Raw genomic sequence first — 22,173 nt, 5'->3', positions numbered from 1 at the left:
CTTCTTCAACAAGATCTCTGATAAAATGGTGCCTAATATCAATATGCTTCGTCCTACTATGTTGGATAGGATTCTTTGAAATATTGATTGCACTAAGGTTATCAAAGTACAATGCCATAGCATCTTGTACCACATTGTACTCCAGCAACATTTGTTTCATCCATAATAGTTGGGAGCAGCTACTACCAGCAACTATGTACTCTGTTTCAGCTGTAGATAAAGATACACAATTTTGTTTCTTGCTGAACCAAGATATAAGATAGTTGCCTAAAAAGAAACAAGCTCTTGAGGTGCTTTTTCTATCATCTACACAACCTGCCCAATCAGCATCACAATACCCCACTAGCATAGACTTGTTCTTGTAGACCCACTTGGTACGAATCACATTAGCATTTTCTGGTCTAGGAACTAAGTCCCAAACTTCATTCCTCTTGAATTGATTTAGCTCTTCTTGCATAGCATTTATCCAAAACTCATCAGTGAGGGCTTCCATCACATTTTTGGGTTCAAACTTAGACACAAAACAAGCATTAGGAACTAAGTCAAGTGTCCTTCTAGTAGTAATTCCATGATTAGGATTACCAATAATCAGATCTGTAGGATGATTCTTTTGAGTACGAATGGATGACCCTTTCTTTGGAGTAGCAGAGATTGGTTGAGGTGTAGTAATCTCTGTATCATTTTTGAATTCCTCAATAGTTTCAGAATCTACACTACTTGGGATAGATGTTGTAGCATCTTTTGTATCATCTTTCACAACTTCACTTGAAATATCATCTATTACCACATTTATAGATTCCATCATGGTTTTGGTTCTGTAGTTATATACTCTGTAGGCTCTGTTGTTTGTTGAGTATCCCAAGAATATGCCTTCATCACTTTTAGGATCCATTTTAGTTCTTGGTTCTCTATCAGACAAAATATAACATTTACTTCCAAACACATGAAAGTACTTAATAGTAGGTTTTCTACCTTTCCACAATTCATACAGAGTAGATGTAGTTCCAGATCTCAAGGTGACACGATTATGAATATAACAAGCAGTGTTCATAGCTTCTGCCCAAAAACCATGAGAGAGTTTCTTTGCATGTAACATTACTCTTGCAGACTCTTGTATAGTTCTATTCTTTCTTTCTACTACACCATTTTGTTGTGGTGTAATGGGAGATGAGAATTCATGGATGATACCTTCAGAGGCACAAAAGTCAGAGAATCTATAGTTTTCAAACTCCTTTCCATGATCACTTCTGATCCTTAATACAACATTGTTTTTCTCTCTTTGAAGTAGAATACATAGATCTTTGAATACGTCAAAGGTCTCTGATTTCTTTCCAATAAAATTTATCCAGGTATATCTAGAGAAATCATCTACAACAACATAGGCATAGCTTTTTCCTCCTAAGCTTTCAGTTTGCATAGGTCCCATTAAATCCATGTGTAGAAGCTCAAGAACTCTGGTAGTGGTAAGATGCTGCAGCTTTGGATGTGGCATCTTGGTTTGTTTTCCAATTTGACATTCACCACAAATGCTTCCTCCTTCGATCTTGAGATTTGGCAAGCCCCTGATGGCTTCTTCAGGTATAGCTTTCTTCATGCTTCTTAGGTTGAGATGACCAAGTTTTTGGTGCCACAATTTTACTTCATCTTCTTTCATGATTAAGCATATTGACACATTTGCTTCTTCTTGGGGAACCCATAAGTAGCAGTTGTCTTTTGATCTGACACCCCTCATCAAAATTTCACCCTCATCATTTGTAACCAAACATTCAGACTTGGTGAAGTTTACCTTCATCCCTTGGTCGCATAATTGACTGATGCTTATTAAATTTGCAGTAAATCCTTTTACTAACAACACATTGCTTAGTTTAGGCAAGCTATTACTGTTGAGCTCCCCTATACCAATAATTTCTCCTTTAGCACCATTACCACAAGTTACAAAACTAGTTGAGTAAGACTTTAAATCAACAAGAAATTTTCCAATTCCGGTCATGTGTCTTGAACAACCACTATCGAAATACCAGTCTTCCCTTGATGAAGCTCTAAGTGATGTGTGAGCAATCAGAGCAGTAATCTTCTTCTCAAGTTGAGTACCATCACTGGTCTTCACATTCTTACCTTTAGGTTTCCATTCTTGTTGAGTGGAGGCAGTTGTGGAAACTGGTTTAGGTTGATGATGCCTGTTAGGGTACCCGAACAATTTGTAACAAAAAGGTCTTATATGCCCTTTTCTACCACAGTAGTGACATATCCAAGAGTGATGTTTTCTTCTGTTCTTTGACAAGGGATGCTGCTTATGATGCTGTAGCATCCGTTGAGGCATCTTTTGCTTATGAGTTTCTTTTGGATGCATTTACATGAGATCTGGGTTATAACCTTTGTGTTTGTTGACATTATCATAACTAAGCCCAATATGTTTAGGCTTTAGAACATTTTTCTCTAAGATTTCTTCTAGTTGACCATCAGCTTTATGAAGTTTATCAAGATGATCATCATCTTTATACAACATGTCAGAGAATTTTCTCAAACGCCAAATGTCAGCATTTAATTTTTCAATGACTTCCTTAGCTTCATCAAGACCAGAGGATAGATAATTTACCTTCTTCTGGAGCTCATCCATCTTTGATATATTTTCAAATTTTTCTGCCTTCAATTGATTGATGGTTACCTTTTGTTTCTCGATGACTCTGCATATTTCTCCACTCTTGAGGCAGAGTTCTCTGTAGGAATCAGCAAGTTCTTCGTAGGTTACCTCTCCATCACAAGATTCTGTATCAGATGTAATAGTACCTGTTAAGACTGAGATATGTTTGGCAGTCACAGATGCTGTATCATCTTCTGAGTCATCATCATCAGACCAACTTACAATTAGTCCTTTCTTCGCTCTTTTCTGATTTGTTGGACATTCAGGTCTGATGTGGCCATATCCCTCGCATTCATGACATTGAATATTCTTGTTTAAGCTTGACTTTTCATCACTCTTAGGTTTTCCTTGATTCACAATGCTGTGCATAGTGCCCGGAGCATCATTCTTAGAATTTGGTCTGGGTCTTTTGTGTTGGAACAAAATTGATTTAAAAATGTTTGCCCCTAAATCTATTAAGGTTTTGATGATAACAAAGTATTAATATACAATTGGAAGTACTAAAAATTTATTTTAAGTGTGCAGAACTTAGTTTCAGACAAGCTCTGAAGAAAGCTCAGAAGTTAAGTTCTCAGAAGTTCGTAAGAACTCAGAAGATAAGAATCTTCAGAAGTTACATGCATCAGAGGATGAAGACATCAGAACTTGCTAAAGTCTGAAGTGAATCAAACTCTGATGTATATCTTGGATTGTGTGAAGATTCGTATTTAAAGGTCAACTCCCTTACCAATGAAGAAAAGGACCTCTCAACCTTGATCAGAACAGCTACGTACATTTTGTCTGTCCACAAGGGAAAATGTGACCTATCTGACCCCTTAGCTGAATAAGGAAAGTCTTCTCTGCACATGGTCAAAGTTACTGAAACTCTTACTCTGTTTTGGAAACGACCAAACTGCATCAAGACAACTTGCTTGAAGACAAAAGGTTATCTTGAACAACGGTCATCTTTGCAATGACTCTTTCTTAGTCCTATATATACTAGAAGAATCAGTTTGCAAGATATCAACAATTACAACACGCGCTCGATCATTTTCATACTTACGAATACAAGCTCTGAACCTCTGAACAAGTGTTTTTCACTCTTAGTCCAAATACGTTGTACTCACTGTATTTGATCTTTAAGGTTCTCTTAAGAGCAGTTGTATTTTATCCAACGAACTTATTTACTTTGTGTTTGTGAAGTCTCTTGCTTGTGTGCTTGAGCATTGTGGTGAAGTCTCTTGCTTGTGTGCTTGAACAATTGTAATCTTGTGTGATTATAGTGAAATCCCTTGGAAGTGCAAGGGGACTAGACTACTCTCGTTTTGTGAGAGGAACCAGTATAAATTGGTTGTGTGCTTTTCTCTCTCTCTGATCTTGTTATTATTTGTGTTGTTTATCCGCTGCTAACGTAGTTAAGTTAAGAACTTTGAAAAAGTTTTAACTTGGCTAAAACACAATTCAACCCCCCCTTCTTGTGTTTTCACACCTTCATTTTGTCCATTTGTTTTAGAACTTTGTTGAACTGTCTTCCCAGCAACACCATAGCTTCAGAGATACTTTCATTAGATTCTTCATCCTCCTCTAGATCTTCTTCATCATTTTTGGATGAAAAAGCAATGCTTTTGTTTTTCTTTTCGATTCTTTCATTTGCAGCACTTTCATAAGTTTGAAGTGATCCAACAAGCTCATCAAGCTTCATCTGAGATTTGTCTTTGGCTTCTTCCATAGCTGTGACTTTCATATCAAACTTCTTTGGAAGAGACCTGAGCATCTTTCTCACTAACTTTTCTTCAGGAATTTTTTCCCCCAAAGAATCAAACTGATTATCATAATCAAGGATAGTCATGTGAAATTCTTGAATTGTCTCCTCATCCTTCATACGTAGATTTTCAAACTGAGTAGTGAGGATCTGCAATCTAGATATTTTTACCTTAGAAGTACCTTCATGAACAGTTTCAAGAATCTTCCAAGCCTCCTTTGCAGAGACACATTTTTTAATGAGCTTGAAGATGTGTTTGTCCACCCCATTGTATAGTGCATACAATGCTTTTGAGTTTGCTAGAGCAAGCTCATCTTCTTCTTTAGACCAATTCTCCTCAGCTTTTAATACAAGTGTTGACTTTCCATCTTTTTCTACAATCACAGGGGGGTCCCATCCTTTCAGAACAGTTTTCCAAGTTTTGCTATCCATAGATTTCAAGAAAGCCATCATGCGTGGTTTCCAATAGTCATAGTTGGAGGCACCAACGAGAAGCGGTGGTCTGCTAACAGGCCCTCCTTCTTTGTCCATGTTGTCAGACATACTCCCTGGATCTCACCCTATAACCAGAAAGGGTGCCTGCTCTGATGCCAATTGAAATCTGGCACACAGTGAACACAATGCTGCACAAGATGCTATAGCATGTGCTGCAGCAAGACAGGCGCTGAATAAAATAAAGCAATAAACGACAGAATAATAAATAACACTGATCGTTTATTAACCCAGTTCAGTGCAACGTCACCTACTCTGGGGGATACCAATCCAGGAATGAATCCACTATAATAGCTCTAGTTCAAAGCCCTCGACCAACACCCGGTACTTGACTTATCGCCTAGACACTACCCGTCCAATCCTATCTAGGAACCTCCTAGATAATGAGACCCCGTCCCAAATTCCCTCTAACAACACGTACCATGTTGCTGTCAATAATAATAATCAAGATGGAGACACTCTCCTAGAAACTAGACCACACTCTCGCTTAAAAGCTTTTGAGTGAATCACACACGCTAACTCCGTGCTTCAAAAGCTTAGGAGTAGCTTACAATTAACAATCAAAACACAGTCCTAAACTTGCATCAAAGTGACACAAGAAAGACTGACAAAAGACACAAACTCTAAACCTTAAAAACTCACACGTTATAAAAAAACACGGTTTAGAATACATGAGTTGTAAAGGCTTGAGGCTTCACATATTTAGAGTCTTCAATTGTCTTGATGAGCAAGCTAGGTCTTCAGACAAACACAGTTGTAGGAATTGCGGCCAACCCTATATTATTTTCAGAAATATAATTTGTTTGTCACACAAAAATATAAATTATTATTTTCAAAAATATAACAAGTTATATTTTTGTTTTAAATAATAATACTCAAACCGCCTTCAGGTAAACTTGTGGAACAAGGCACATCTTGAATAGTTGCACGTGCTTGGATATAAAAACGAATTAAATCTTCCTTCGATTTGAAAAAGAAATTCTGCGCAAAACAGAGCATCAATAATGTTGTACGATAATGCTACAACATCGTTGTCCAGCATCTGGCTAGTTGGCTTTTGCAAAATGTAGCCAATCTCAAAAACACCAACAATCATCTCTAGTGGTTAGGGAATTAATTTACAGGTTGCAATATGTTTAATTGTTTAGATGCATCATTACTTTCTTAGACCCCAAAAGAGAGGTAAGAGTTATGTTTCTTTGGTTCTTTCCCCATTACAATCTTTCTACCAAATGAATTAAAACTGTCTGACTTACTAAATGGTTATGAGCTAAAATTAAACTTTTTGGTTCATCATTTATCTCACATTTGCTACAAATTTGGATTTGAAACCAAACTTACAACAATTGTGATAAATGAGGGATAAAAAAATTCAATTTTAAATACGGAGACTTTTTATTACGAGGAGGGATCAAATTATACCGGTGTAACATTTGAGTAATGTTACACAGCTCAATAATGCTTTAACGAATATAAATTTTACAAAATTCACCGTTGGATTGAAAGTTTATATCATATAGATCATTCATGTTCAATTCTATAAAAATCTAAAATCATTTGATATGTTATTGATATTGATCAAGCTTAACGGTATTCAATAAAAACACATAAAGCGTTAATCTTGATTGGTCTCAATAACATATCAAACGATTTTAGATTTTTGTAAAATTGAACATGGATGATCTAAATGATATAAACTTTCAATCCAACGGTGGATTTTGTAAAATTTGTATTCGTTGAAGTGTTATTGAGCGGTGTAACATTACTCAAATGTTACATCGGTGTAATTTGATCCCTCCCCTTTTATTACTCCCTCCATACCAAATTATAAGTCATTTTGAGAAAGAAAAAAATCGTATCCAATTATAAGTCACTTTACATTATCAATGAAACATTTAAGACCATCTCCAATGGTGTAGTACCTATTAGGTACTTATGGTACTTATTAGGTACTACCATTGGAGCACAACACATTTTAGTACCTAATAGGTATCACTTCTAATATAAGAACTCTCTCTTTCTTCTTTTTATGGGACCCACTTTATTTAATATATTCAAAAAAATTTAATTTGGCAATATTATTTTAAATTAAATTTCAAATTTTAATGATGTGGAGTTATTGATGGACCTATTTTAGAACTTTTTAAGAAATGCTCCATTGGAGGGGTTGAGTACCTATTAGGTACTATTATTAAAAAAATAATAAATTGATGATGTGTCTACGTGGGACCATTTAAGTACTCAAAAATGGAGTGCTCCATTGTGGATGCTCTAATGTTATTTTTCATATTATACCCTTAACTATTTATTATTTTCTCTTCTTTCAACTCTTCAATTTATCTTTTCTGTACCATTAATGAAAAACAATTTTGTAAACTATCTCATAATTTCTCTTTTCCATACAACATTAATTACATTTCTTAATTTGTGTAATTTGGCCAAAGTGACTTATATTGTGGTACGGAGGAAGTAATAAAAAGTTCAATACAACGAGGGACATATTTAAAGAACGTGCGACTAGACCATGAAATGGCTGCCCTAGTTAAGGTGTGTGTCACCATATTCACTTATCGCTTAGTGAACTTAATCTCAAAGTTCCGATTACATTGTAATAATAACCGAATGGATGCAATAATAGGGGGTGTGACTTCACTAGGTAAATGATTATATGAATTTTCTTTTTCCTCGCATCATAGTATCAGATTTATCAATTCTTGAAATCCAAGTCTTCGATTCATATAGATTTTTGGTTGAGTAAAAATTCCAACCCTAGCATGCAGCATCAAATATGTTCTCTCCACTAAACGTAGGTCATTTTTGGGTAAATTAAAAAAATAATATTGGGTGTGTTTATTTCTCTTTTTTCTTTATCTTGTGCATTGGTTTTAATTGTGTGGATTTACCAAACACATAAGTTACTAGATTTTTTTCTAAGTTGATGTTATTGCCTGAACTATTTAGCTTGGTTGCCATTGTTATTTGCCGCTTTGTTTTTGTTTTTGTTGGTGTTGAGCAAGAGTTCAAATTCAGAAGATCTTTTTTGTTTTTGTTTTTTGCCCTTTCTTTTTTTTTTTTTTTGGTAGAGATTTTGCTCTTTCTATTTCATCCTTCGTAACAGAAAAATGAGATAAAACAAACAAAATAATTTTTTTTTTAAAAAAAGGATGAATTTTTGCAAAAGTTCAGAGAAACAATTTATTTGCAGCTTATATAGCACAAAACTTATGTAAAGGTTATTTCCATAACAAAACATAAAATAAAGTTAAATTATTGTCGTATAAACTAAACACTATAAGCTATCTTGCAGAACTTATGAAAATAAGTTGAAAACATCTTAATAAAGTTAAATCATTTTCGTATAAACTAAACACTGTTTTAATAAATTCTCTCCAAATAGTATCACAAAACTTATGTAAGTAGATAAACTCAAATAAGTCAGCTCAAACTATATATTGAATATATATTGAAAATATTTTCAAATATAGGCGTAATAATTTTAAGAAGAAACATTTTAATGAATGATCTTTGCTGCATATTTATCAGTCTCCAACCAAACAACCAAACTTGCTCAAAATTGTCTATTCTCCTATCACTCACTAGCACAGAAGGAAAAACACAGCATGCAAGATGACTAGATCGGTTACAAAGACATCAAAGTTATACACGTAAATACAGATCTTGCCAAAAGAACCTGTGGTCCATTGTCGAAGGAAAAAGACTTTATCAAGTGTCAAATCTCTCTGATGACATTAGATTACAATGGACTAACCTGAGAAATTTCATTCAAAAAGAGACACTTGAACACATTGTTGAAGAAATCACAACCTTTAGCAACACCTCCATCTCCAACAACGATATCCATGTCATATTTGCAAGCTCGTGTACAATCAGGACAGTAAGTCACCTGAAACAGGAAATACAATACATGTAATCGGTAATTTGTGAAATATAATCTGTAATTATGAATTAGACAAATATCACATTATAGATTGACTGGTATCCTAAAAGCAAGGAGTTCAGAATTCCGATCAAACATAAAACATTTTGGCGTTGAAAGGTGCATCAAATGAGAATCGTTCTCTCAGTTACCAACCTCTAATAACTTAGGTTGGAAAGAGCCGTCTAACATGACATCTACACCGTACATTGCCCTTGATGTTGGACTATGCATCTCAGGATGTGCAACCGCAGCTGCCTCGAACACTGATCGAATCATATTCCTTACTCTTGTATGTATATCCAACCATTTAACTGCAGGAGATATATAGGAACATGAATTTGTATCATTCAAAATGTATAGTATGCTCTGGAAGCATCTAAAAATTCATATGTAGAATGTGGCAGTCCTCATTACCTTGATGTTCTTCCTCAAATTCCCTCACAAAATCCTTGATATTCTTGTGGTTTATTTTTCCACGATAATTCTAAGATCCATGCATTGATTGAATACGTTAAAACTTGATAAGAAAAAGGAAAGAACACAAATATTTCGATATTTCAACCAAACATCTTATTGCTAAATAATATGGTACTCGAGACATACCATAACAGTGAAATGAGTTTCATACTCAAAGAGGCTACTTTTCTCCAAAGAATATTGGTTGTTGGCTATCCTAACCTGAAATAAAACATAAAATTCATTTGCCATTAGAATTTAATCTGAGAGCATAAGAGTGAAATAGAGAAAGAAGATTTGGTATACCCAGAAACAATCTGACAGGAATATCTCCAAAGGGTGTATGCTCCGAACCAGTACTATGTAACGGAGATCAAACTTTTTCCCTTGGAACAAAGCAGGTTGTTCAATATACTTCTGGCATATTTTTGGACCAGTTTCCATTAGTCTGATTATTGCTGGCAAATTATCAGTTACTGCAGTATCAATAGTTCGGGCCATGTTCCAGGGTTTTAAGATCCAAAGGTTGTCTAGTCCTTCTCTTTTGCGTATACAATAATCACCAATAAGTTGAGACAGATGAGTTTCAAGATTATAAGTAGGCTGCAACCATTGAGGAGATCCATGTGCCTGTAGCAATCACCCCCACCCAAAATGATTCATTATTTAAAAAGCCTCAAAGGATAAAATACTCTTTAACACTTCGATTCATTTGTAAGCGACTTGAAAAATGAATTAAAATGTAGCATGCTAGGATGAATAACAATAAAACTTTCCATATTTCTGTGATGGTATGATGGTATTTCACTAGAAATGGATAATGGAAACAGGTAATGTTAATTAAACTCAACTGCCTCAACATATAATGTTAAACTCATTTAGGATAATCTCATTTAGGTTAATTAAACTCATTTAGGATAATCTCATTTAGGTTAATTAAACTCATTTAGGATAATCTCATCTGCATCAACATATAATGTTAATTAAACTAGAACATCACCTTCTGAATTGTCTCTGCTAAATGATGTTTCATGACAAGACAAGCCTCAAATGGAAATTGATTAATGTACTGTTGATCTGTTATTCCTGTGGCCTTTTTCATCTCCTCATCTACCTGCACACAGGTCCATATTATATCTGCATCTTTTGGGTCCTTTACTGTAGCCAAACACATTCAAAAAGAGAGGGAAAAGGTCAGAATACAGAAAAGTTGAAAAGTGGAGACAGCCATAAAATCAAATACAAGGGAATTTTATGAAAAACATAAGGTTCAAATCAAACAAGGAAAGTTCAATTTAGGCTCTTTACTTGAAGATTGGCATATGTTTAATATGTTCCAGGGTACAAGATAGTTTAATTGATATTTAGAATTGATGAAAAGAACAAATATACAAAGGGTCAAGCATGCTCTGTTAGGAGCAGACCCAATTAGGAAAGCTTACATCAGTTAGGTCAAGCAACCCTGTTAGCGAGGCACTGCCTCTGTTATGAAAATTGTTAAGAGTAATTAATTAGTTAGTTGTTTGATAGAGGCAAAGAAGCTAGATGAAGTAAACTAGTTGATTGATCAATTTTGGGTGGGACTTCGGAAAGACCACCTCAAATACCTGGGGAAGACATCATTATGAGTTATGACATCCTGCTCTTCATGACCTGGATAAGCATTGATCCAGAGTTTAGTAGCAGAGGATTTATGATAAAATTTGCTTATTTTCTTTTTGTTTGCCTCCATATTCTGAACCAGTAGTACCTGCCAACTAGTATTGAAGCTCCAAAGAAATGGGAAACTGTGTTTAGATTGATCAAGGAGTAAACTAAAGAAGATTTGCAGAGGATATTTGCAAGTTAAGGAAAGCATTCAAGGAAGAACATATACGGATTGTGGATTTTAAAAGGAGTAATGGTGGATAATCCATTTTGAGAAGCACTTCGACGAAGAAAATGACAGGCATTGAAGCACCAGATAAACGTTTCCACATTGGAACAAGTGGTGGGAGGTTAGCAATCATAAGGAAACCTGGGAAAGCTTCTGAGAGAAGTGATGCTCCAACAGTTCCAACCCAATTATGATCAAAATCCTTCAATAATATGGGACTGATATCTTCGAAAAACAGAATTGAAGATCAAGGGTTGAAGATCAATAAAAGTGGTAGTCAATATACTACACCTACTGATAAGATCTAAAAGGTTTAAAAGAGAAGGAAGTTTAGTAATAATAAATAAACCTCTATTTGTTAGATAGGTAGTTAGGGGTCAGTCAGAGTAGTTAGGTTGTTAGCTCTTTTATGTTCTGTTAGTATTTCATTTTCTGCTATGGGCAATCTATAATCTATAAATAGTTTCGCACCCCCTAGATTAGGCATTCTGAACTTTATTAAGAAATTGACTGGTTTATTCCAGTGCGAGGGAAGGATAGCTTCCTTGTGTAACCCTTTTCTTTCTGTTATCAATAAACTAAGATGAATAATTCCCTTTTCGCTTGTGGTTAAAAAAAAAAAAAAAAAGGAACAAAGTAGACGGACACCAATAAATGGAACAAATATTGAAATAGTTCGAGGAGAATAGGCAATAATTATTTTCATTCTGTTAATCTCTATAGTTTAAACCAGTATCTATCAGATGCATGCAGTCCACTTACTGATTGCAAACTCAGGATGAGTCAAGTTCTCCTCCACGTGAGGTATATCTGTGTAAACCCGTAAAGGACGCCCATCATGTGGACGAATACTTCTACTTTCAGAAGACTGGACTGTGGGTGGTATTAAACTTGTGGATTGCAATTTCTGATAGTGCTTCTCATACTCCTGAAAGTAGTGAATTGATTAGCTTCAAACTTCCATAGTACTTTCGTAAGGTATATTTTTAACCACAGATAAGAATCATAATATGTCTTAGTAATAGAAGAAATACTTGGATAAAATAGTTCTCTGGGGTATGGAACCAGGCAGTAAGTCTGGCAGAACGCTGTTTATCTTCCCCAATACCAAGAAGATAGTCACGAGTGCATTCATCGCCTTTCCGAACATTTCGAGCTGGCCATAGAATAGAAAAGCTGGGAAAATTGGGAGGAGTTACTACTTGCACAGTGACTAATTAAGAATTATCGAAATTCAGAGGTTATGCCACAAAATACATATAATTCATTAAAAGGAAGGGGAAAAAGTTTCACACTTAGAAGTCACTAATATGAGCTACATAGGTAATTAAGTTATATATTAAAGAGCAAGAATTAAAGAGCAAAACCTATAATAAAAAAAAATTATTTAAAAAATATATTACAGATTACGCAAGCTCAATCATATAGCAAAGCAGTAGCCAGCAGGTATCTTAGATAGTGAAATTACGACTTCAACATCATAGCACAAATCTAAAAAGCAAAATATAGAAGATAACCTCACAGCTGATGCCAGATTACCCTCCGGCATGAAAAGAAAAGGTGCCACTCTAAAATTTGGTTCATCACTGTGCCGCAAAGCAGAACCGAATTCATCCATCACATACCTAAAAATATCCAAAACAATGGGCTGTTAGTTTTGTTTATTGTTGGTAAATTCCAAGTTGATCATATGTTTCATATAATGTACTGAACCCAACAATTTGAATGATCAAACATTGACCCAGATTCAAGTTATTCCAACAATAAATTATAAATCAGACAACCTTGATGAAATTTTGTGTATTTCAACAAGACATGCAAAAACTCATAACTTAAAAGCATATACTGATCAAAAGAAAGTAAAACAAGTAAAATGCATGTCATACCATACAGAGGTTTCGTCTAACTTTTCTTCATCGGCAAGTCTATAGGTCATTAGATATAGCCACATTGCACTTATAATACGGTCATGGATAGGCTCATCAGGACTCCATTCAGGAAGACGGGGAAGAAGCATTGAATCAATAACATGCTTTCCAGTTTCCAATATTTTGGATGCAGAAATACCATTTATTTCAGAAATGTTTGGAAGAGATTCCAGAATTTCAATGGCACTTCCTCCAAGAGGACCGGGAATATCGACCTAAAAATTTTCTCAAATTCCCAAAGGCCAAAACACTGGTTACAAGAGAATGGACATAAAAAAAATAAAAATAAAAAAAATTAAATAAATAACAGGGGCAATTTGGGGGTATAGAAAAATTGTGATAACATAAATCAAAGTACCTCCAATGAACGTAAGCAAGGGAATTGCCTCAGCAGATCTAACAAGTTGGAAACTGAGTTTTGCTCCAATGGATTTCCACGTATGTTCAAGTAAGAAAGGGATGGCAAACAACTGGGTGAAAATTCCTGACAAAATGGGGGAATCGTCAAAACATACAGATATGGGATTGGAAATAATGAAGTGGCACTGCCATGTGTTAAAATCTTTTATTGATTATGCTTTGTTTACCATTTAGCATCTCTTGATCATAGACTCAAGGAGAGAAAAATAATTATCAGATTTTTTATCTCCGGCAATCAAAATGTATTCTGGTAAAATAATATGTTTAAGTCTATTTATACTTTTAAAAACATAAGCTAAGATAGAAAATAAGCATAACAAGAGGTTCAACCTTGTTAATCAAATTGTGAACATTTCTATTTGAAAGGTCAAGATTAGATACACTCCGCAGCAGACTGTCAGCTTTATCACCATTTACTGGGTTATCCTTTCCATATATGTCTGCACAAAAGCCCAAAGCCCACTCCCCAAAATTGCTTGTGAAAGTTGAATTATAAACCTCCAGTTCTGGTAATTCCTTGAGAAAAATATCTGCAAGCTCACCATCACTAGAAGTAAAGTAATTTTAGTTCTCCTTAACAGCAAGGACTTACCAAAAAAGAATATTATGGTTTTAGAAAATTTCAAAAAATATGAGAAAACTTACCAATTTTTAACAACCGGATTATTGTTCAGCCAGAGTCCTTTGAGATGTTTAAATTTGGTAACTTCTTGAACAACCAGTTCAGCTATTGTAAGCTTGTTTCCATATAGGCTAAGTGCCACTAAATTCTGAAAGCGGAGGATAGTGTATCACAACTAAGAATAATATAAAAAGAAACATCTTCTTCAAAAATATAAAAAGAAACATGAAACTAAAACTGTCTGACAACATCTAGAATAACAGGAGCCGAAGTAACAGGAAAAAATTTGAATACTGTGTTTGGAAAACACCAAAATTACGGTGAAAAATCACGGTTGACCAGAAGCTACAAATTGGAGCTTTTAAGGCTCTGTTTGGCAAAAAATAAGCTAGCTTATAGCTTATTTCCATATAGGGGATAAGCTAGCTGTTTCAATTTGTAGTGTTCAGTAAAATTAGTGGTTGAGCTAGCTCATAGATATGAAATAACATAAAAAAAGATATGTTCTATTAATATTTAATTTTTTTTTATGTAAGAGATGACAAGGGTAAAATTGAGAGAAAAAATGATAAGCTATAAGCTAATTGAATTAGCTTATCAAAATAAACTATAAGCTCGTCAAAAAAAGGAGTTAACAAATGAGTATTTATTTGTCATATGAGCTTATAAGCTATAAACTCAAAATTTGGCATTGCCAAACAAAGCCTAAAAATCAAGGCGGAAGAGTTCTAAATTCATGGTGACAATTATGTATGGCTGAACCAAACATGCACTAAATAATACTAATAATGCCGACCATCTTATTCTTACCGACTCAAATTTAACTCACACCGTATAACGTTCCTATGTTTAATAAGCATGATTTCTAATTTCTCAAAGAACAATATCACACTATCAAAATAATAGAATCTATAAAAACTAAGTATTGCTATCAAATATCAATAAAATGTAAAACAAGATAAAACAGAGTAACAAACCGGAAATCTAGCAGGTAAGTCCAATGAAAGAAACATATCATCATCAATGTCAAGATCATCAAGCTCCAACCATCTCAATGTACCATCACCTTTCTCTTTTACCTCTCGAACCTCATTCTCAACTATTTCCACAACACCAAGCTTCTCTCTCGAAACTTCATCATCAACATCATTCATCTCATTTTCACCATCCAAATTCGTGTCAATATCCACACACATCAACGAACTCATCCTCTCTGCTAATCCCGGAACTTCACGCAGCTAAAACCACCAAAAGAACATCTAAATTAACTAATTTAAAGCAAAATGAAACCCTAGAAATTCAAAATTTGAGCTGAAAGAAGAAGGAGAAGAAGGTGAGGACCTGTTTGTAAGCGTCGGAGAGTCTGAAAGTCCAAGCATGATCAATGAGGAAGACATTGGAGTCTTTGGCCATGGAATCCGACGTCAAAACGAGGCGTCTCATGCGGTTATCTTCACAAGGCTCAATCTGGAAATGTTCGCCGCCGTCGAAGGTTTCAGTGGAGAGTTTCTGGAAGAGACGGCGGTGAAGTGACTCCGGTAACCCCGACGCGGCGAGTAAAATTCCGTGAACTTTAGCGAAAACTTCGAAGGTTTCGATTCCCTTAGCGGTGGCCATAGCTACCATTTTTCTTTAACTGCTTTTGCTCTGCTCTGTTTTCGTTTTCAGTGTGAAAGTTCACTGCGCTAGTTTGTGAAGAACGGTGGAGTAGCGTAAATTAATTGGGCTTTTCTGTTGGAATGTTCGGCCCAAATTAGGGTAGTGTGCAAATATAGAATTTCTTTAAGAAAATTTCTCATCCCACCTACTCACTTTCTCACCCACCCCTCTGTTTTTCCATTTTTGCCCTTGGTCAAAAAATTCGGAACGCGTTTTCCGAATTTTTTTTGCCTTTAAAAACAACTTCGGAATGTGTTTTCCGATTTTTTTTCCAAATTTGAACTAAAAAAATTCGGAAAACGCGTTCCAAATTTTTTGACCAAGGGCAAAAATGGAAAAACAGGGGGTGGGTGAGAAAGTGAGTAGGTGGGATGAAAATTTTTTCTTTCTTTTATTTATTTTTGTGTTTTAGTGTTCGAATTCTAGCTCTAGGATTCCAATGTTAATAAAATGAAATTCACAAGCTCGTGTTGTCCCATTTTTCTTCCATTACACTCACATCCATTAGACTTTTTCGAATTCTAGAAATTGTGGGCGTGCCCACACACAACTTTTGCGAACTTCACTCCAAACAAGAGAAGAATATTATAGATTGTTCTTCAAAACAGCTCAAATGAGGAACCAATTTACAAGTTTCAATCAAAAAAGAAGGAGAGTCTTTATGTGAACCTTGGGAGAAATTCAAAGAGATGTTAAGACTTTGTTCTCATCATGGCTATTGTGCACATATTTTACAATGACATATCTTACAACAAAAGGATGACGTTGATGTTGCGGCGGATGGTGCTCTAATGAACCAAAACATCGAAGAAGCTCATGAACTAGTAGAAGAGATTACACAAAACTATTTCCAATGGACAGGTGAAAGATCGGCACTCCCCAAAAAAGGGGAAGGTATGAAGTAGGGTGGTGCCCGGGCTTGTTACTTGGTGAGGTTGGTCGCCAATCTAGACTTCCTTTAACTCTTTTATGGGGCTTACTTGCCCTTCTTGGAAATCCTCTTTGAGATTGAGGTCTGCGAAGTCTTCTGCGAGGTTTACCACATCTGACTCATCCGGGCGAAAATGATTTATTCTCTCGCCCGGTACTGGCTTTTAGGCTTGCCTGGTAACACTTTCGGGCTACAGCTTGGTCGCCCCTTACCATTCTCACTTTTCCCATTATGTAGGGGGTATTTTACCATTAAATATAAAGTTGACATTACGGGCGTTAAAGGTTGGGAGACCAATGATGATGTTATACAATGAGAAGTTGACTTTTATGACGAGATATCTTACCTTCACCGTCTTCGCATTTTCGTTTTCTTCGAAGGTGGTGAACAACATGATATGGCTGATTACTTCCACCTATACTCCCCTGAAAATCCAACCAAGGTCCCATTGTAAGTTTGTAGTTGTTCATTGCTCAATTTCATCCTAGTGAATTTGTCCCAATACATGATGTCCGTCGAGCTGCCGGAGTCCATGAGCACCTTTCTAATATCCCAGCTATAAAAAGCGTACTTGAATCACCAATAGATCGTTGTCATGCAGTATAATTCCTTCTACATCGCGTGCTGAGAAAGATAGCTCTAGGGTCTTCGGGAACAAAGTTTGCCCCATCATTCGGTAACATGATTGATCTACCCGGTGTACCGTTTCCTAGTTGAGTAAGATTCGTCCCCACCAGAGCAGAAAACCTCCTGTGATCATATCGATCACAAGGCTCACTACTTCCTTGCCTTTTTATTTATTGTCGGAGTGTTTCCTAGGAGACCTTGGTGATATCTGCCTGCTAGTACTTTCTTCTTGACATCGTCGACGTTCCAAATATCGCTTTAACTGTCCACCTTTGATGAAATCTATAATTAAGGTTTTCAGCCGATAACAATCTTCGGTGTCGTGGCCCTTGGCCTTGTGGTAGACGCACCATGCGAGTCCTTGTGTGGCCCATCATCGTTTTTTTTTATCCTTTTTAGACGGTAAGTCTGTCAACCTGGTTTGCAGGATATACTGCAACATGTGCACTCGCCTTGTATTCAGAGGCATGTATGAGTTGAGCGTATGTCCTTGCCTGTCATCTTGTTGGGACCGTGGCGATTGTTAAGGGCGAGCATTCCTTTCGCACCAACGCCGCTGATGGTAATCTGGGTCCTCGCGTCCTTTGAGTCATGCCCCTTTTCTTTGGCGTCTCTGGTCCTTTTGTGAGCGTTGCTCTCCTCGCCTTTTATGTAGCACTCAACTCTTTTCATGATTTCTTACATGGAAACGGCTGACTTTTGTGCTAAGGACTCGTTGATGTGACTGGCCTTCAACCTGTTCTAGAAGGCGGCTACAAACATCTCCTGGTTTGGATTGGAGTCCTTGATTGTGGCTTCACTTAACCGTGTGAGGAATTCACAGAAGAACTGAAAATATCCTTGATGGATACTAAATAGGCTCATGACTATTACTTTCAAATGCTTGCTTCCTAAGAACTGATGGATGAACTTCCTATTGAATTGTTAGGAACGTTCATGTACCACCTCAAGGCAGCATCCTTAAAAATTCCCAATAACAATTTATGTCATTTTATATTATTAATTCAACTATTAATTTCACCGAACATATCAAATACAATCAATCAGATAACTTATCCAATATCAACTATGAATTAAGTTCCAATTTTTTTTTTTACTTAACTTATCCAATATTCACTATGAGTTATCCACTATCCATTGATTTATCATTCATCCTTTATTTATAATATCCCATAACATATATGTCCATATGCCAAAAAAGTAAGAAAATGGTATGGTGCAAAAAAAAAGCCTACGTGTCTAGATATATATGAAGACAAGTAGGTATTAGATTTTTTTTTTTTAAGTAGGTAGTAGATGAATGGAATAAATAAAATGGATAGACATAACATGAAGTATTATCCATTCCATTTTCATTGTGGTGACTATTTGATGTCATCAAATCCAAAAATTTAACTCCACACCAAACAACAACAACAACAACTCATCGAAATCAAAAACCAAAACCATGTCCTTCCCAAAACCTTATGCTTCTCAAATAACAACCGCAAACAAAACCAATTAACTTCTATTTTTCCACCTTAAAAGTATAAAACACCTTCTCTCAAAAAGTGCTTTATTCCAAAACAAAACAAACTCAATTTTGAACCTAACATGACATAAATATCATCAATTTTTTTGTTTGTTTTGTATTTTAGGTTGTTTTCTATAAGCTATTCAATCTAAATGAAAATCATGTCACCTATTTCAATTCAAAAACCTGAATTTCATATCTTACTTTTCAAAGGATCGCCAATTAATTACAAAGCCACAAAAATTACCTCTTCATGGAACATGTAAGTTTCAAATTAATGTTTTTGTTTCTTTTTGGAACTATTTATTAGTTTGAGTAAATGAATTTGTCAATTTGTTTGTGTTGTATGGTTAATTGTTGAATATGAATAGGTCTATAGATTCCAAAAATTCATCAACAAGGAACAGTAATAATGATATGAAGAATTTGAAGAAGAAGGATGAATTTTCTGTGAAGCTTTCGATGACGCCGGTTCGTAAATTGGATGAAAGTTTGAGCTCTAATGGTCTTCAATTCGACCGGTTACAGCCGTCGGATCAAGAGTTAGTTCGAGAAAATTCGTTTGAGTTTGGGCAGTTCGTAGCTAGAGAAGCTATGCTTGATGAAGAGTATTGGGTATGTCAGAAACTTTTTGATAGAAGAAAAAATTAGGAGCGTGTTTAGAGTGAATAATCATATTAGTGTATTAAATTGTAGGGTTAGTTGATTTGGTTTTGAAATTAATGAATGTTTAGTAAAATGATGTTTGAACTTTGAAATTGAAAAGTTTGGATCATTTTTTTTTTTTGTGGAGACCAGGGTATCCACCGCCGAAAGCAGTGACTATTCACCTCGCTAGATTGGAGATATATCAACATTTTCGATCATATTAATCATTTTGGGACAATATATCAACATGTTGATATATTTCACATTTCTTTTAATAGAGTAGATTTATAAGTAATTCCATTTAGTCCAAGAAAAAAATTGTTTTATATGTGCATACTCCATTTATCATTAATTTGTACTTTTGTGGAAAAACTTGTCCAAAAAATAGTATTTTCTTTTATTTATTTGTATGTTTTTGAATTCTGTGGTAGACAGCAGCCTGGCTAAGGGCAGAAAGTCATTGGGAGAATCGAACATTTGAAAGGTATGATACAAAATACATCAGAAAGCTCCGATGTTCTTTCATAATTAAGGATTCTGAAGAATGAATCAAAATAATTTGTTCCTTTCATTGTGGTGTATTGTGTTATTGTTCAAAATTTAAGATCGGAAGATATTGTTGAAAATCGATTTAATAAAAACAGTAGAATATAGGAGGAAATCTGAGTGACCCTACCAGTGGGGTGTATTTTATTTGTGGTTTGCTTCACAATTGATGAAAGAGTTTGGTTAGTACTTCGTACTAATTGTCATTATGTTTTTTCCAGATATATCGATAGCTTCAAAAGGAAATTCGCTGACCAGGTAAGAGCTGACAGTGATTAATTTCCTCTCAGAGTACTGTATACAGTGGAGTGTCTTTCATGAATTTTGTTTAATGTAACAAGAATCCCTATTGTTTAGGAATTTAATGCGGTAAAAAGGCGGTGCAAGGTGCGGAATGGAGATACTTGTGCATGCATTATCGTGGTAAATCAATCTCATCTTCGATTCTTATGTAGTTGTAAAATTCAGGTTGAAAAGAAATGAGAAAAGGAGACATATAAAAAAGTGGGCTTACGTGGAAATATCGCGACTTCTCATTGGATGTCGGTGTAAAACTATTTTAGACCAACAATGTATCTCCATTAAACTAAATAATAATAAAAAAAACTTTAAATCTCTAACATTGACATTATATGATGCATTACCTGTTGAGTTCTTTACTATTTGATAGTTGATTTTCCCTTGAGTGTGTTTTAAACTAAAGGTGTTTGGATTAGAGTTTATCAGGTGAGGAAGGAGCAGAAGAATGTACAGCGCTCAATAATTAAAAGTGTAGTAGGAACACTTGATTTGAATATCCGATATTTGCTGCAAGGAGAGACTTTTCCTGGGGTACTACACATATTCTTTCTCATCTGTTGTTCTGTCTAGACTGATGCTGTTGATGTTTTTCACGACTTAATCATCATTTCTGCAGGAACGAGTCAAGACTCCTTTTTGTTGCAGCACAAACAGGACACCACTGAGTAGATATGGTTACATTGCAAATTTATGTGTTGCTAAGTCGGCTCGCCGACAAGGAATTGCAAGCAATATGATGTATTTTGCTGTTGAGTGTGCAAAATCTAATGGTAATATAAACATTTAATTTGGAGTAACCAATGTTGTCAAATGGCGGCTATAGCAGCATTATAACGCTTTTGAATAGCAGAATTTGAACATCGCTATTGTTCTGCGGTATGCTATTTAGTACAAAAAAATTGTCAAATAGCAGCTATAGAGGCACCGAAGCATAGTAGAATTTGAACAAATCACTATTTTTTCTGTGATCCGCGATTGACAACACTAGGAGTAATTTTATATGTTATCTCTGATATGATATGCACATTAAGTAAGACTAAAAGGCCCAGGTTCATAGTTTATTCATGGATTCATTTAGCAGGTGTGAGCCAAGTATATGTGCATGTTGACAGAAATAATAGGCCTGGACAGTTATTGTACCAAAAGATGGGCTTCGAGGTAATGTAATTTGTTTGTTTGTCTGTTTTTCCAGTTTTCTGTAATGGGTTGTTGCTACATGTTAAATCAATGACTGTGGCAGCTCCGTCGTCTTTTTCAGATGGTTGAAACCGCAAACTCTCGGTTGTTACTAGAAGAAACATACTTGCTACGGTTGCAGACATAAATTAAGAAAAATAGTTACTTATGATTCAATTCCGAAAACAGTTGCAAATTTTAATATTCAACTGATTCGGTTCCTGTAAATCATTTAACGTATATCCTTTAGTCTATGTAAATGCATGTAGGTGTCCATCTTTTAATGTATGGATGTCTTCCATAGTGTGATTTTTGTGGTGTCTTGTATTCTTCCTTTAATTGAATTTGATGTTTAGCATACTCTTAAAATAAATACATTTGAAATAGAAAGATTAATGAAACAGAACAAGAACAAGGATATGTATTGTGTTTTTTTTTCTTTCTCTAGTGTTCTTGCTGTTAAATGATCATGTTCTTTTCACAGCATATTTACGGAGTTGATTTCATGTTATAATGTTCTGCTGTAATAGATCTGGATCTCCAATCTCAAATTGGCAGTCGAGATTGTTCTCTTGTATGAAACCATGTTTGTAATCTAAACTGTCCGATTTCAAATAAATGGTTGAAATTCATTACAGCTGAGAATTCAGGTTCCAT

The 22,173-nt window shown here is 35.2% G+C and overlaps 2 protein-coding genes and 1 non-coding gene across 7 annotated transcripts; 1 reads left to right on the top strand and 2 right to left on the bottom strand.

Annotated features, from left to right (window-relative positions):
- Positions 1-8,356: 8,356 nt before the first annotated feature.
- LOC123883905 (tubulin--tyrosine ligase-like protein 12) lies at positions 8,357-15,857 on the bottom strand. The gene is made up of 15 exons (XM_045932861.1): positions 15,458-15,857; positions 15,094-15,354; positions 14,140-14,264; positions 13,825-14,041; positions 13,433-13,558; positions 13,033-13,289; positions 12,664-12,771; positions 12,181-12,322; positions 11,909-12,074; positions 10,271-10,428; positions 9,577-9,900; positions 9,418-9,492; positions 9,229-9,298; positions 8,968-9,125; positions 8,357-8,778 (listed from the first exon to the last, which is right to left on the bottom strand). The coding sequence occupies exons 1-15, from the start codon at positions 15,740-15,742 to the stop codon at positions 8,629-8,631; spliced, it is 2,622 nt and encodes an 873-aa protein (XP_045788817.1). The 5' UTR covers positions 15,743-15,857; the 3' UTR covers positions 8,357-8,628.
- A 528-nt stretch (positions 15,858-16,385) lies between these two features.
- LOC123887772 lies at positions 16,386-16,493 on the bottom strand. The gene has a single exon (XR_006801770.1). It is a non-coding gene; the product is annotated as a small nucleolar RNA R71 (small nucleolar RNA).
- A 2,180-nt stretch (positions 16,494-18,673) lies between these two features.
- Positions 18,674-21,950, top strand: LOC123884814. 5 transcript variants are annotated; one of them, XM_045934033.1, is made up of 9 exons: positions 18,674-19,108; positions 19,226-19,461; positions 19,926-19,978; positions 20,262-20,298; positions 20,398-20,463; positions 20,767-20,871; positions 20,957-21,110; positions 21,419-21,498; positions 21,581-21,950. In XM_045934033.1, the coding sequence occupies exons 2-9, from the start codon at positions 19,264-19,266 to the stop codon at positions 21,662-21,664; spliced, it is 777 nt and encodes a 258-aa protein (XP_045789989.1). In that variant the 5' UTR covers positions 18,674-19,108; positions 19,226-19,263; the 3' UTR covers positions 21,665-21,950. The 5 variants fall into 5 exon arrangements, with proteins under 5 accessions (XP_045789989.1, XP_045789986.1, XP_045789987.1 ...); XM_045934030.1 differs by having other exon boundaries at positions 19,218-19,461; positions 21,422-21,498; XM_045934031.1 differs by having other exon boundaries at positions 19,218-19,461; positions 21,599-21,950.
- The last annotated feature ends 223 nt before the right edge of the window (positions 21,951-22,173 follow it).

The sequence above is a fragment of the Trifolium pratense genome, linkage group LG5 (assembly GCF_020283565.1).
Source record: "Trifolium pratense cultivar HEN17-A07 linkage group LG5, ARS_RC_1.1, whole genome shotgun sequence".
NCBI classification, from domain to species: Eukaryota; Viridiplantae; Streptophyta; class Magnoliopsida; order Fabales; family Fabaceae; genus Trifolium; species Trifolium pratense.
The sequence above is the reverse complement of the archived record's forward strand: the minus strand, read 5'-3'. Positions and strand labels throughout refer to the sequence as shown.

Coding starts and splice junctions, on each gene's coding strand:
- LOC123883905 (XM_045932861.1), bottom strand. CDS start 15,742: ATGGTAGCTATGGCCACCGCTAAGGGAATCGAAACCTTCGAAGTTTTC. Junction 14,265..15,093: donor ACTTACCTGCTAGATTTCCG/GTTTGTTACTCT, acceptor CTCCGCTTTCAG/AATTTAGTGGCACTTAGCCT. Junction 9,901..10,270: donor TAGCAGAGACAATTCAGAAG/GTGATGTTCTAG, acceptor TGATTGCTACAG/GCACATGGATCTCCTCAATG.
- LOC123884814 (XM_045934029.1), top strand. CDS start 18,999: ATGAAAATCATGTCACCTATTTCAATTCAAAAACCTGAATTTCATATC. Junction 19,979..20,261: donor GAGAATCGAACATTTGAAAG/GTATGATACAAA, acceptor TGTTTTTTCCAG/ATATATCGATAGCTTCAAAA. Junction 20,464..20,766: donor CTTGTGCATGCATTATCGTG/GTAAATCAATCT, acceptor AGAGTTTATCAG/GTGAGGAAGGAGCAGAAGAA.